The sequence below is a fragment of the Megachile rotundata genome, chromosome 9 (assembly GCF_050947335.1).
Source record: "Megachile rotundata isolate GNS110a chromosome 9, iyMegRotu1, whole genome shotgun sequence".
Classification (NCBI taxonomy): domain Eukaryota; kingdom Metazoa; phylum Arthropoda; class Insecta; order Hymenoptera; family Megachilidae; genus Megachile; species Megachile rotundata.
Window position 1 is genome coordinate 17,467,432 of NC_134991.1, and position 16,081 is coordinate 17,483,512.

Consider the following 16,081-nt stretch of genomic DNA (forward strand, 5'->3'; position numbering starts at 1 on the left):
TAAGAAAACCATTCCGAACGATTTGCGCGCTTTCAATGGACCAGACGCATCGCGACGCAACGCTCGCGTCTCCTCGCCGCTAGAATTTCATTACTGTTCTTTCCTATCGTTTAAATACGTGTTCTTTGCTCGAAAAATATAATTCTCCGTATTCGTTGATTAGTTCGAATTAAGGAGTCTTCGTATTACTAATTCATTGAGTGCTTAATTGGATTTACGAGGAGCCGAAAATTTTTCCGTCGACGTCGAGGCTTTGTCTTAGTTAGACTCGTTAAACGTAATTGCATCTGTTTCCATCAACGTTTGTTCGCTCGTTCGAGCATCGATCGGTTTCCTCTCTTGTCTTTCGCCCTTGTCAGCGATGCTTTCATGGAAAACGTAACGTTCAACGAAAGAAACGTCGACTCGGACGGAGGAACGTTGATCCCCTGGGACGATTTGGCAAGTGTATCTATCGCACCCTTCGACGGGATCCTTGAAGCGTACCCTTTCCTACCCCCTTTAAGGAAAGTCCTTCTTTCTTTCTTGTATCTTCTTTGATCGGTCTAGCGTACGTGGCACGGCTTTTAAATAAAAACCATCGAGGAATAAGAGCTTGTTCGACGTGGCATGTAAAGTGTGTTTCCCGTTTTTCGATTCGCGCTCGAACGATTCGACGGCGCACGTCGAGAACGCGTTCGGATAATACTAACGAAAAGTTTCGAGTATCCGTGACTCGCGATCTCGACTCCTACCGATGCAAACAACGACGGATTCATAACGTATTTTATATCAATTACAACGCCGCGTCGTTTGGATCGAAGAGGAGAAAGACGATGTATGGTGGCGATTACAGTTTCAAGGCGCTAGTGTTAACGAGATTGGCGAGAAATCTTTTTGGTCGTTAATATATCTCGACTACGGCTCTGTTCGCCGAGATACGGCAACGCGAATCCACCGTATTTTCTGCCAATTCATTTTTAATCCACTGTGCGTCGTAAAATATAATTTTGAACGAAATCTCGTACTTTCGACCGACGGTGTACGTGATACGATGAGATTACGAGAGACAGCCAGGAGGGATTAAGTTTTTTTATCCCTAGAAAATGTACAGCGAAGTTATAACGAGAAGTCGTTACGGTTACTCGGCCGTCAGCAAAAGCTTCCCGTCCTCCTTTTTGTTTTCGTTAATATTTCATTGGTCGCGTCCGATTGTCCATTATTCTCTCGCATCGTTGACCGTTCCAGCCGAATAACGTTTAAAGGCGAGCACGTAGCAAAGCATCGCATACGTATGTGGGTGTGTATCGCGTATACGTGTAAGCGTATAGGGTTGGCATCGCACAAACGCGTCGAAATCTGGCCACGATGCACTCCCCGTTGCTCGCACACGACCAATCATGTGCCTAGGAATTAGGGGTTCGATGTACGCTCTGGCTACTTTTAATTCGGCAAATTAATGAACAACGTCAACGTCGGCGACGTCGCAACGACTGCCGCATACAGATAACTACAGGGAAAATTTGCCGAACAGGCAGCACCGCTGTTCGGCTAACGTAGTTATCCTGTCGAGAATCCCGAACTTTTCGCGGAAAAATCGACCATGGATTTTCAAAGTTGGACAAAAATGTTACTGCAAACGTTTATAGATATAAATTATTAATTTCAAACGAGTTTCGCTACGAATTCTTTACAGAATGAAATTTAATTGGTACGCGAGCAACATGAAATCTATTTTGGACAGGTCATTTGATATTTGTCGGCGAATAACACAGTCATCGTAAGCTATCAAAAACGGTATAAAAACACTACCGTACATTAAGCAGGCGCAATATTTTTTCCAACCGTAATAATCGTTAAAAATATTAGCGTTCATTTATTTAGCATAGCGTAAAATTTCGCGTGTCTCTACTGGTCCCACGGTATTTGATAATTTTACCGTGCACGAAGGAATAATTTAAACGTGGCTTGATTGCACCGGATAATCTTTTTTTCCAGCGAAATGAAAACGCCGATGGAAATCATCCGCGCGTAGGAACGTCGATGGGAACCTTTATTAAATAAACACGGCGTTTTGATGTTGCCGGTCGAGGGGAGGCCATCTTTCCGCGAACATCCGCAAAACTTCGTATACGCGAGCAACGTAACGAGGTGATCGTTAGCTACGCGTTTATTACGCTCTCTCAGCACCCTCCCGCAAATAAAGCGTGCTAAAATCCACGCCGGTGCAAATTGAAATTCCTCTGAAATTTGGGTCAAGAAATATGTGTATCGTCGACTTGTTCGAAAAAAGAGCGAACCACGTTGCATCTGTACAACGTTTTGCTTATTCAAATACCGAAATCATAATCCATTTAAACAGTTTTATCGATCAACGGAAAGCCAGTTCGCTCTTTTAATCGACGTATTTTCATTGATGCGTTAGTTGAAAATATTTTTGAAGAGAGAAGAAAAAAAATGATTTGTCGAACAAACAAGTTTTAACATCCCTTTTTCTCGTTGCAGATTGGTGACGCTGCAGTAGCGTCGACGAGATACCGACGACGACGACGACGACGACGACGACAACGAGCACGAGTACAAGGACGACGAGGACGGCGGCGTGATCGTGTCGCGGGGGTGGCGGGTTGAAAATCGACGCTTGCCCGGTGTCTCCTGCGTGTACCAAGTTCTCTTCTCTCCCTTCGATTTCCTTCCCCTTTTTCTATCCAGTGGCCCTTATTTCGTGTACCAACGGTGTCTCTTGCTCCAACCCACGTGCATAAGAGGGTATACGTGTGCATACGTAGAGTAGTGGCGCGTAAGTGTACGCACACGCGACTCGCGGTCCGTATATACGTATCGTCGCGATTGCGCGGTACGACTCTCCGAGCGGCGACTCGCGCATCGTGGTGGGGGGCCGCGCGTCACCTGTCGAGGCGCTGCGCGTTGTCAGTGTGACGGCGACCGTCGTTGGTGCGGGTCGTGTCTTGTACGTGTCCCGTCGATGAAGGAGTGAGACTGGTACGGTGTATCGAGAAAGAGAGAGAGACACACACATACATACATACACACACACACACACGCACGCGCGCGCGTTTCTACATACATACGTACGTGTGTTCGCCCAGTCGTTGTCCTGCCTATTTCGCATATACGCGTACACGCACGCGCTTTCTCTCTCGTCTCCATCCTTCGACGCTTTTCTTCCGCTTCATTTCACCGGTTTTCGAACACGTCGAAGTGCGTGCTCGTACACCACCTTCGGTCTCGTGGATGTGCGCGGTCAGGAAGCCGGTTGTCCGCAAGGAAACATGCGTGAGCAAAGTTGGAGGACAACGACTGCGACAACGACGAGGAACACGCTGCACGTGACTGCGGCACCCTCGCACGTTCTGCTGCAGTGAGTGGAGAGAAAGGGAGGGAAAAGAGAGTGTGGTAGAAACACGTCCTTTCTCCTTCCGTTTACGCGTCAAAGTCTGTGTTTGACGAGGAGTAAAAAAAAAAAAGAAATAAAGAGTGTCGGTGATTGGTGCGATATCCGTGAGTTACCGAGGTTCTTTCTTTGCGTGATCCGTTCTCGGAGGAGACTACGAATCCTGGCACGTTTTCGGCGTTGTTCGAATCAACCGAGAGAAGATGAGGCGTACCATCTTGGATACGAGGATGCACCCGGTGTTATCCTGTTGGTGCGTCGTCGCCACCGTTACCCTCGTCCTCGCAGCGTGGCAGGAAAACATCAGGCCGAAGATGTATGTCCAGCTCGGTAAGTACATTATTCTTTCGATCTCCTATGCGCGAAGTGCGAGATTGAATCGGCGATCTATTTAACGTTTGCCTGTAACGGAGACTAAAAGAGTAAACGACGCAAACGATCGAGTATGACTTGTTCCCCTTGCTTCTTTATTTAGAGAGCTTTATTCTCGTTTTATCGATCGAGCGAAAACGGCACTCGCGACGATACGATTCGCTAAAATAAGAAGAAAATTTTTCTAACTGAGAAAAAAAAAACGGTTTATAGGTCAATTCGGTGACATGGAAAAGTATATTTTTAGTCTTCCATTTTCTCGCGTAACGGTCGTAACGTAGTCGAACGGGGATGTAGAACGGAAGTTGCACGGGGTGCAGGGTCATGGACCTTTTCCCCACTCGGTATTGGTTCGCTCGTAGAGGAGCCGTGTGTGCAACCCGGTGACTGTAAACCCTAATCAGTGACATAACCTCTCCTCGTATCGATACCAGGAAAGAATACGTAAAGTTATCGACCGTCGCGGAGTGTGTCCCGTTTAAATGATTAAATCGAAGTTCGTGGAAAGGCTGTGAGGTCCGTGATATTCGTGTTGCTACTCGTCGAGCCGACGACTCGGCGTCTCGACGTGTGTGGGGCACACCGGTGGTCATCGGCGTTGCGACTTCGATGTTATAAACGAATTATGAACGAACGATTTTGTTTGTTACAAAAAAATTCACTCGTAAATCGTATGCCTATTTCGCGTTTCGTTTCCGTTGCTTGTCGCGCGAAAGGGAGACTGGTTGGAGCGTGACCGATTAAAGTGTCTGAACGCGCCGAGAGAATAACGATCGATCGATAATCTTGGATTCGAGAGGTCGCTAAAGATTTTCCTGATACGATGCGCCGTTGTCAAGGCCGTGGTACATCGAGGAGAGGAGGTAGAAGTCGCGAAAGGGTACAAAGTGGCCCACATTCGAGCCACTCGACCTTAACGGTACTCCGCGCGTTTCGTAGTCGCGGCCCAACATCCATCATTCTTTCTAGCGATGCCGGGATATTTTAGCGAAATAAATTGCTACGAAGCGAGTGCATCGTTTCATCGCATGCCTCGTGACACATAGCGTGCTTGCCGTGTAAAAAGCTTCGTGACTCGAGAGGATCGAGCGATAGACTAGAGCCTACTCGCTAAACGTTTCGCCGTCTATGCATGTACTTACGTAGTATTCTTTCTCGTTTCGACAACTTTCGGCAACTGAAACGCGTTCTTTTTTCTTTTTTCGTCTATTGCCGTTTATTTGGAATCGTATCCGACAACACGCGAGGGGTTAATCTCGTCTCGAATAATTTTGCCGATGAAAACGCGAGCATAAGACGCCAGTCTCGTAAACATCTCTGCTAGCCTAACCGATTAGGTAATTACGCATCTCGTTCGTATATTATTTTCCAATATCGGTGGAACGGGAGTCGTGACATAAAATTGAAATTACACGAAGCACGTGTTATTAATACGCCAGTGGTGTTGCGGCAACGGTACTGTTTTGCTCGCCGAGCCAGAATTTCTGCTAATTCTACAGCAGGGAAAACCACCACGATGCAGAGTCGAAATCGTAATCACCGGGAAATGCATATTGCCGTTATGGGGGCATATCGCGACGAGACAGAGGGAGAGAGACTTTTCCCTTCTCTTTGCTGACGCGGCATTTTCCACGGTTGTTTATCGCGATTCCACGGCTCGCTACTGCTTACTTTTATTTGGTCCAGGCTTCGAGAGATACGGCAATATCGTTAGCCAATTACCTGCCAATTAAATCCTCTTTACGCTGCTCTCCGAGAGTGGCTCGTTTTAACCCTTTCATCGCGGCTCCACTCGTGTAATGTTCGCGAAACGATCGTTAAAACTTTCATGATAATTTGTTACGAGATTTTCGACGCTGCAAAGTAGATCCGCGCGAGTCGATGCTCCCATGATTAAGCAACGAAATAACATTATCGACGGGTAGTTTCATTTCCGCGATTACGAACCGTCGTTTCCCTTTATTCGGAGTATCGACGTTTCCACGAATTTCGCGCCAATGTTTCCTCGTTACAATCAATCGGTCGAAGATTAGAACATCGAAGGGAACACAAACGATTTCCCTTTTATCCGTAACGAGTAACGCTCGTCGAGGTAGGTGGCAGATTTTCAGCTCGAGTGTACTCCGCTTGTCGAGGCTACGATTTTGATTTTCAAACGCGTCGTGTCCCCGCTGGCGCCGCGCTAACCAACGCTTGATTTACGATGTTCGAAAAGCTCGCAGATATTTTATGTTTTTTTTTCCAACTAAAAGTCAGTACTCGGACGATCGTCAATGCCACTCACGAAGTACACGATTCATCGTCGTACCAGTATGAAATATCGTTGTTCGTCGATGGTTTTCGCGTGACCGGTCCAACGATTTGGAAAGATATCAAAAATTTGCCCGTTCACGTAACGCGAAAGAGATAACGATTTCCGCGAAGCATCGATCGGTGGACGAAAATTGATTTTTAATAACGAAAATTAAAACGTCGACGCTCGATGGTATTCGCGAACGGTAATTCGCGATTAGCTGCTCGTGGTACGACCGCAAGATGTTAATCGCTGCAAAATGCAGATCACGGCTCTTGACGATAAATGAGTGCAACGACGTCGATCGATCGCTCGGCATCCGCTCGCGACGGGCACGAAACTTTTTCGGCACGGTTGAATCGTTTTAACGACGAAATTCACGTGCCTCTCCCACGTACGCGACCAGAATCTACGTGTACGCATCGTATAGGCATGCCACGATTGAAACGGATAGAATGGCAGTATTTGTAAGGAACCTTATCGACCAACGAGACAAGAAATCGTGCATAGATACACGTTATCTGTAGGAAAGTCATCTTTGTCTCGCGAATATGGTCGTTTCCGTTAGCCAACGAGCGTCGAATTAACCGGGTTACACGAGATGGAACGGGGATCGAGACGATGGATTTCCAACCGGTAGAACGATGTATTCGCGTTACGCTGCTTGATCGATCAGCCAATACATCGTTTACGCGTTTATGCGAACATCGCGTTATTAAAAGACACCGTGCGGGATTCGGTGCGGTTGATAATAGCACCGGTTACCAGTTCATTACTACGTTGCAGTCGAATGCGAGCGTCGGATCGGAATATGGGCTGTAGCGGCCAGTTAATCCATATTACGGTAACTTTATCTGGCAGCGAGGAATACCGCAGCGGACCAATCACAGCGCGACCCTCCCCCTCGACCGATGAGGATACATTATGATTCGTTTCAGCAGCACCGTGTACGCGACCCGGCACGTATAATCTGACCGACCTCGCTTCTAACCACTGACTAAAATTACTGTGAATCGTGTCAATTGACTCTGCAGCACCCGCCTGAGAACCCGTGAAACGTTATTCCACTTTCGCAACCCCGACCTGCTGGCTGGTCTTTCGCTAGCCAGCAAATCGGATCCTGTGGCGTTTAAGAGTTTCCTACGTTTCGTGCTTGCACTGTCTTCTCCAACGAATATTCTTCGCTTCTCGTTACGGTCGGCCGAAACATCGGCGCAACATGGAATTTGAATAGAAAGGAGAGATCGGAAATCCAGCAAGTATCGATGCCAGACAATTGTCGTAGGTGTAGGAGTTCGCGAGCCTGGAAATGATTGATTCGATAGGAGACGAGGGGTAGCAGGGTCGGCTCTTTTTAAGATTTCTCTTTGAGGATCGTTCGCGTGTACATACCGCTCCCGCATTTTTTGTGAACCTCGAGTGTGTACTCGACGATAGAATAAGTAGCGTACTGGCATTGCCGAGAGGGGTTCATGAATCTTTTGTCGAGTCGAGATCCCCCCTTCTGCTGTACTCGATCCCGGGGAAAAAGCAAAAGGTCAAAAGCGGGAGGCTGTATCGGGGAGAGGAAGCGGTTTTCTTCGTTCGAGTGTACGAGCAAAAGTGTCCTCTTATCGTCGGTGTTGACTCGGCGTAGGCGATTGCCTTGGCGAAAACTTGGATGGAATTGCTTTCGCGTCATTTCCGAACGATTCGTCTCTTCTCCGATTGGATTGGGACGCGATTAGTTGGCGATTTTATTCTCGACTGGTCTCGAGGCATTCTTTTTTAATATCAGGACTCGACGGATGGGGAACGGGTAGTCGAAAGAAGTTGTATCGATATCGTCTCGTCTAACCATCGCGTCGCTGCGAAGCGAACTTTCGAACGGTTTCGACGCGTTAATGTGATTTCCTCGTCCGTTTCGAGCTTGTCCTCTCGATTCTATTACCGCCGCATGGAGCTCGTTTTATCGGAACCGTGAGTAATTAGATCGAGAGCGATGGCTCGTGCCTAATTATTCGCGTGTCCTTAACCTACAAATTAAAAGGTCTCCGTCTAGAAGGCGGCGAGACGCGCAACGAAGCGTCGATAACCAGGGAACGAAGAAAAGGGGTTTAACGAGTCGGCGTTAACGTCGTTCATTTTTCTATGAGGCTTCGAGTCATCGTGACAACGACAAAGCTATAAGAGTAGCCGTGAAAAGCGGTCTATTTTTCTTCTCGAAGGCATCTTCCGCATCGTTGAATCGAATGATAAAATTAAATGGCGGCGCGGATCGTTCGATGATCCTAGTTCTCGCGAAACTTTGCCTTCTTTTCTTTTCGGTTTCCTCCGCGATCGGTCGGTGTTTCGATGAAAATTTCATTATTCCAAAAGTGCCATTTATTTGAACGCGTTCGGACGTTACGAAACAAGGGGTTAAAACTTCTCTTTTTCGTTGGTCCGTCGTTGACATTCATCGTATTCTGCTCTTTCCTCGACGTCGGTCGTCCGTGCGTCGCACGTTGCGACGACCCGATCTTTTCCTCCTCGATTTGTCCGCTACAGAAATTGGTTTATCGACGGATAAGTATGAATAATTCAAACCGGACGATTCACAGTCCAATCAATTTGGGTTCAAAAGCAGCGGTAGCAGCGGGGTAGGGGCTGCCGTAGTCCGGGGGAGAGAAACTCACCCTCGAACAGGCTGGAACGAAAGGGCCATTAGTAGTACGGTCTAGTTTAATGCGAAGGTCGTTGCGCACTCTCCAATCAAATCTAACCACCCTCCAAGTAAATAGAACAATATCTCGGACAAGTTAAAAGATATAAATTCAAGATGCAACCGCTGTTGGATTACTCGAGAGGGTGCATCGGCCTAAGACGATAAAAAGTTTACTCGACCGGTAATTTCTTAAGAAACTCTAGCGCAAAATTTGCAGAAACTTTACCCTTCCCACCTTTTACTCGATGAATTTTCCCATGAATTTATTCCCTTGTTTACGCGTAACATGGCCGAGTATGGTTTACGTTGTAAACAAGCCTTCTCCATCGATCGCTTATAGAGTCGATTCTTTGGAAAATATCCGCGATACGAAAATCTCGTCGAAGCAAAACGTACCTCTGAAACTTACGCGGCGAAAGAATCGTTCTCTCCGAATCGAATCAAGCGTCGCTTCGAGCCGAGCCAGTTCGACGGAGATCGCGGAAAAAATTTCACGTTGGATACATCTTTCAAATTTCTCCGTAACGAATTAGAGCGTGCAAAGATATTAAAAGGGAAGCGAAACGATGCCATCGAGGATGAAATTGGAAAGATTAACAGCAGAGAGAAACTAAGAAGAAAAGAGAGGACGTAAAAAAGTGGGGAAATGGAGAAAAACGTACGTGACGTCTCGTCGCTTGGAGAACAAGTTTCGCAAACTCGATTACACTGGTTTTTCTCCATTGTTGATTTTTGCTCGCGATTTTTCCCTGACGTAATTGCTGACTATACGCTCGCCGTTGTCTTTTCTCTTTCCGCTCGTGCGCCAGGATATACAGATCGGTTGACACGCTTCTTTTAGTTTCGCAGACTTTTGCCGGAGCCTTTCTTAATCGAGTTTCGAAGTGAATTTTTCATTGACCGGTATGAACTTCTTACAGGATTACTCAAAGTTTTCGCGCTTTCCTCGCGAAACACCGATTATTTATTATTACCGAGCTACTTATTACTCGCTATTTACGTTTCTCCAGCGACTCGGCCAAAAAAGACAATGTAAAAGCGTAAACGACGGACAATTTCAGTTTCTCGCGACGAAAATCGTAGAAATTAGAATCGATCGGAATTCCGTAATCCGGGAAAAACTGGAAAGTACATAAACAAGCGGTCGAATCGTCGATAACGAGGAACGATCGAATAGCCTTTCCGTTTCTAAGGACGCCAGTCGAGTCTCGGACGGCGTGGTTATCAGCAACTTCCGGTCGGCATCGCGAAAGCACGGTGCTTAGTGTTTGGTATTAGTAGTCTCGGTAGGTTGTAACTTACGCCAATCCGTAGCAATTTGCGGTTTAATCGAGCGTATCTGCTGGATCAATACGAGTGGCTTCCATCCCGTCTCGTATCTCTTTCTATCGCGTTTCTAAACTCGGACCTTCTGTCTACTCGGTTCCATGCTTTTCCCTTCACCGCGCGTTGTCCACCCCCTTTTCCCTCATCCAACTTTTCTTTCTCTCTCCTTTTACCAAGATATCGTTAAAAGATCTTTAAAAGCTTTTTCACCGGTCGTTCGATGAAAAGTTTACGCGAAATAACGACGATTATCCTCGTCTTCGGTTCGATCGATCAATTTTATTCGTCCATCGAGCCAAACCAGTCACTCCACGGATGCTCATTTTTTTTGCCGAAAAGAGCAACGAACGATACACGTAATGACTTTGTCGAGCTTCTCTTCCATATCGGAACAGTTCTCGAACGTTTAAAAAATCGAGCGTGAAAAACGAAAAAGATTTCGAACAGTCGTCGAACGTTCAAATTGTGCGGTTTCTTTTTGTCGGGACATCAGGCACAGAAACGAACTTTCGGTTAAAAAGTTGAACGATATCGTCGTTAACTCCGTATCTCGCACAAGGTAAAATTATACTTGGTAGTAAGGTATTTATTGGATAATAATTTTTCCATTACGATTTCCTACGGGCCGTTAATGGAACTCTCCCATTAACCTGGAAAGAGCTTGCCGTGCGCGCTTCATGGATAGTCTTGGTCTGCGAATTTCATGGAAATTTCATAGAAAACCGCAACCCGCGTATTACGGTAATTAACTTCGACAGCACCGAAAATCGTTCCCTGGTTTGTCGTAAATTTAAGAGATCCCATAGAATGAGCCTGCTCGAATGCCGCATACGTTGGGGAATAATAGACGGAATCGTACTAACCTCGTCGATAATTGCGTTCGAAAGAAACTTTTGGCAATTTTCGGAAAATTAACTCGTTAAGTCTTCGTACAATGGCTGTGGTTAGCTGTTTGAAAAATGACAAACACGGCAAACCGTGACCGATATCGTAAATTTCACGCGGTTGAATAAACGAAAGAAATTTACAAGTATAATTAACGTTATACGAGAAAATTTTAATTAGAAAATTAAAACATCGCGTTCCGAATAATTACAGTTACATCGTGCTGTGGTACACGCGTCCGTTTTCACTACGATATGTAACGCCTTATAGAATTAGATCGCGTAATTGTATAGAAATAAGAAACAATTCGCGTAAGTAATTAAAAATTTTTGTCTGTAGTTAAATAAAAGCACGAAAATATTTTCCGTACGAATCTTGATCAAGATCGAATAAAAATTTAGGACAATCTCGTTGATAACGGGTTATCGGTGAAGTAAAATATGGTGAAGGCTGTGTCCACCGGTCATTGCCGTAGAACAGTAACTCGTGTCCTGCGAGATCGATCGGTCTCTCGAGTATCCCGCAGGATGCGACACCGTGCGCCTATCCTGTCTATTCACGAGCTTTATGTACACGATCCTTCTCCAGGAATGTTGGGTTCGTACATACGCGTACAGGACCCGTTATTAATTTTCTGATCGTTGACCGATATGATCATCGTCGATATCAGGTTAAAAGCAAAACCGATTGAAAAAGATAGAAATTATAGAAGTTATCGGAAGCACGCGAACGTAGATTTTTTTCAGATTTCTGCTCGAAATCTGTATCGTCGATAGCGATTCGATCGGAATCGAGAGAGAAACGTTTTCCAGAAAGATTGCAAATTGCTTTGGTAACGAGCGAAATCCTCGTGGAGCATTTAAAAAGCAGCTTCGTAGCCGATGTTGAGCGTGCCACCCCCGTTAACCGAATCAGGATTTCTCGCCTCGAGTCACGAATCAGAAGCTTTTCAATCGGTCCTAGGTACGGATGGCATCCATGGAAGATCGATCGTCCTTCCTCTGTCCCTTTCTTCTTCTCCCTTCTGTTCTGCAGGATGATGCGTCAGTGGTGAGATAGCGGAAGGCCAAGGGAGGGAATGCTAGGGACAAATGGAGGGTGTCCGGAGGGTACTTGGAGTCGGCCACCGCTGCCTCTCGGAAACGACTTTTTCTCCCTCCGTCCCATCCGTCCTTTCACCCTTCTTCTTCTTCTTCTTCTTCTTCTTCTGCTCATCCGTGGATGCGTATACGCGCGAGTCCGCATTTCTGCCTTTTCCCTTTCTCTCTCGATTCTGTCGCGCGTCTCGTGCCTTTCGTTCCGTCTATTCGTGGCGCTGCTTTTTCCTAGGTCCTAGATAATATCGTGGCTCGAGACGTCCGATACACGTACGATCGACCGGTCTTTCTCGTGCGTCTCGACTGGATCGCTGTAGGGGCAGACAAAAGGCACGTAAAACGGGAGTCGGCGAGGAAAAAGACGCGCAACCAGATAGATCGAATTAGTTTATCGCGTTCCGAGGGAAACTCGATCGTGTACGAAGACGTTATTCAATTTCTTGCCTCGCCAATTTTTTCATTTCGCTATTGGAACAAACAGTCAAACATTGTACGCGGTTTGCGCACGACCACCGGAACTTGATACGTATCGATTAAAATTCGATCATTTCGTTTCTGGTAAAATAGCGCGTGTCAAATTATTTAGACCGTTAAACGATGCTATTTCCAGTACCTTGAAGAAACATCGAAATTGGAAAATAACAGAAACCAGTTAAAGATTCGTTTAGTCGTTATTCGTGGAAGTTTGTCGATCAACTGTCCAATCAACATCGTTCCGATTTTAGCGGCAAACTATTCGTACTCGGACGTAATAAACGGATGTTTAACATAGATCATGGTATTTCATGATCGAACAAGTATTCGTAAATGAAACCATTAATTATCGAAATTAAGCGACCGAATAATATAACAATGAAAACAATCCGACTTCTTCGACAGCTGAACATACAATCTTGCTCGAAACTGACGAAGTCGAAATTCTATAGAACGGTCGGAACAACCTAATAAAATAACGCCGGTTGTTTTCTTAGGATACTCGTGCTTTTACCGTGATAGCATGGTAATATTCGCGTAAAATACGGTGTTACGTAATCGTTGCCGAAGAAATCAACTTACGCGAATCAAACATTTGCAACCCTTTTCTTTTTTCTTTCTCTTCTCTTCTTAATTAAGCCGAAGTTTTCGGGAAGCGGTTAAAAGTTGGCTCGTTTCTTTCTCGAAAGAGTTAGCGAACACGTTAAACAGTTGTAGGAACGACCTACACGCCCCGCCTGAAAATCGTAGGCGGTGTAAGAGTAGCTACCTTGCGGGTGGAAACGGCGGAAAAAAGATGCTTTCCGAGGAAAAACCGTCCGAGAACGTAACCGCTCTGGCATTTTGTTGGAAAGGAAACGAGCCATGCGACACGAACGACAGATGTTTCAAAATACAGTACTGATTCGTAATAAGCAACTCGCTCGGGTCTGGCGAGTTGCTTGTTACGAATCAGGTATATTTTCGGCTTGCCTTTGTTCCCGAGCGCGAGGACGGTGACGGCGTAGAAAAAACAGGGGGTTGGGTGTAGCGGTATATTATAAAGTAATCGGTCGCGCGGCGATGTTATTCTTTAGACAAGAACAGAACATAGCATGCTTTCCCTTTTTAATAGTAGTAAAATTTCATGAATGGAAAAATATACCGGATTCGTAACAAGCAACTGCCCAAACTCAAGCCAGTGGCTTATTACGAGTGGCTTATTTCGAATCGATGTAGAATCAGATGAATCGAATACGTTGCAATTCCTAATTTGTCACACTTTGCCTTATCTTTTTACAATTATGTGAATATAAACATATACCTACATAGCAGTTTAAGAAATATTGATGTCAAAAAATAGTAGGTCATCGCCATTACTGCGACAATAAAGCAATTCGGAAAAAATTATGGTTGAACGAGCAGCTAGTTTTATGATCATTTCATTGTACATAGTTCATATAGTATTATATATTGTATATAGTGTATTATACTTACATAATTTTTCCTTCAACTTTTTTTTATTTTTGTTAAAAAAATTAATTAAAATTATAGATAAAAATGTACCTCAAATTATTGTTCACTGTCAACCATTAGATTTAAAAAAAAATGTCATATTACGACAGAATCGCTATGTATCAGAATGAGAAAACAATATAATGTACCGGATTCGTAACAAGCAACTGGCCAGATCCGAGCGAGTGGCTTATTACGAATCAATGTAGAATTAATTGAATGAGCGACAGAATCGCTATGCATCAGAGTGAGAAAACAATATATATGTTCTGTCCTCTTTCCACTAAACTGTTCGGTCGACCGTGAAAATTTATGACTTCTTCGGTTTCGCGGACCTCTCACTCTTTCTCGGATCTCTCACTCAGCAGCCGACTTCAAACAAAGAAGAGGGGATAGAAATTTGCTTGTTACGAATCACAAAACTGTTGCTTGTTACGAATCAGTACTGTACCGAGAAAAAGTCGCGCAACGCTCGTTCATCGTCTTGACAGATCGAAGAAATACGCATTCTTCGTATAAAGACGACCAAATTGGAGCTTAACTCGTACCCACATAACCGTTGGTAGTACTGGCGCGTGGCGATACAGCGGTCGGTAATACGGCTATATAACTCTCGGTGATTAGATTTACGACGACGAACGAAAATTATTAAACCTTCTCGAATATCGTACAAGGAACGAACTCTGGCCAGTTTTTTCGTTATCCTGAGTAGAATTTCGATTGTAACGTCATTGAGAATCCGTGGAAATATTTAATGCTGGTCCCCGAAGAAGACACGGACGAGACAGAGAGTAGGAAATAGCGAGAAAAGGATAAAACGAGTAGCAGAGGGAGAAGAGTCGGTGGCTGCATCATATATCCGTTGCTGTGGTCGAGTGCGCCTTGTGCGTGTGTCGGTGGTGGCGGTCGTCGTGTGAGTGAAGGGGTGGCGACCACGTGACCGCCTACGGGCGCCATGTTAGCCACGAAGGGTGGCGATTTCGCACGAAGTCGCACGAACCTCGAGTCGCCATGTGGTCCTCGCGGGTTCAGTCGATCAATACCTTGCCGACTGCTGGCACAGCCAACAGAGCATCAACTTATGCACAAGCAACGACGATAATGCCATCGATTTAGACGACTGGGATACATTTTTCGGGGTCACAACTTATTTTTACACCCTCTCTACGCCAGCGGTCTTCGCGTTCGCTTTGTCCCGATCTTCTTTGTTCCGTTCGATAAGGGCGATATAATTTTTTTTTTATCGCTATCAACAATCTCTCGGCGCATCTTCGTCTTAAAGTTCGTTACCGTGATCGTGTACTTTGTTTCTTTATTCGTAATACGATCAGATATATGTATGTAGAACGGTGGAAAGATCGAGTCATTGGATCGTCGATTCGTCAGCCGCTGAGAACGGTTTTCCTTTTGGCGAACAAACTTTCTTATGATTTCCAACTTTTCCAACGTAACGGCTGTTAGAAAGTTACGCGAATGTTTTGACCGTCTTGGCTCGAACCAGGAGCCGAAAAACGCGGACGAGAGTGCCGGGAGCGAACTTATCAGCCTCGGTCTTTCGAGGAGAGTACCACAGCATCTACGTATTACGTTGTTGCATATCGAATGGCCGATCGCGAGACACGAAAAGTTTCGCGCAATTCTATGACGTAAAAGTTACGAAGTGCTTTTATAGGAAAAACGAAAGTTATTCGGTAGCCAACTAGAATCAATCGTTATCTTCCATTAGGAAGGTCCGTCTTGTCGCTGGTAAATGTCGGCTGGAGTATCTACCATCGTCTTGGAGACAAGGGTGGTTCGTTGACAGAGATATCGATTGCCATTCATAAAAAAGAGGGACTAATGACGCATTTTCCGTGCTCGTAACAGATACAGGAGCACAAGGCAGACGCGTCGTTTCACGTGACATGAATGTTACCGATGCCAAACCGAATCGGAAACGCCGAATAACCGCAATAGTTTCCATTATTGAAACGGATTCGCGCGAATTCTGTCTCTCGTCTCCGTAGAATGAAGGATGATCCGTTATCTACGTGCCAAGGCGACACCGAGCACGTAGCCAT

The 16,081-nt window shown here is 45.4% G+C and overlaps 1 protein-coding gene across 2 annotated transcripts in view; it reads left to right on the forward strand.

Moving 5' to 3' along the window:
- The window catches only part of Sema1a (semaphorin 1a), a 134,568-nt gene that overhangs the window by 22,608 nt on the left and 95,879 nt on the right, over positions 1–16,081 (forward strand). For both annotated transcript variants that reach the window (XM_076535550.1, XM_003707847.3), the window contains exon 2: positions 2,485–3,724. In XM_076535550.1, coding sequence (XP_076391665.1) covers positions 3,598–3,724 — 127 coding nt within the window. In that variant the 5' untranslated portion in view covers positions 2,485–3,597. The remainder of the gene's footprint in view (positions 1–2,484; positions 3,725–16,081) is intronic.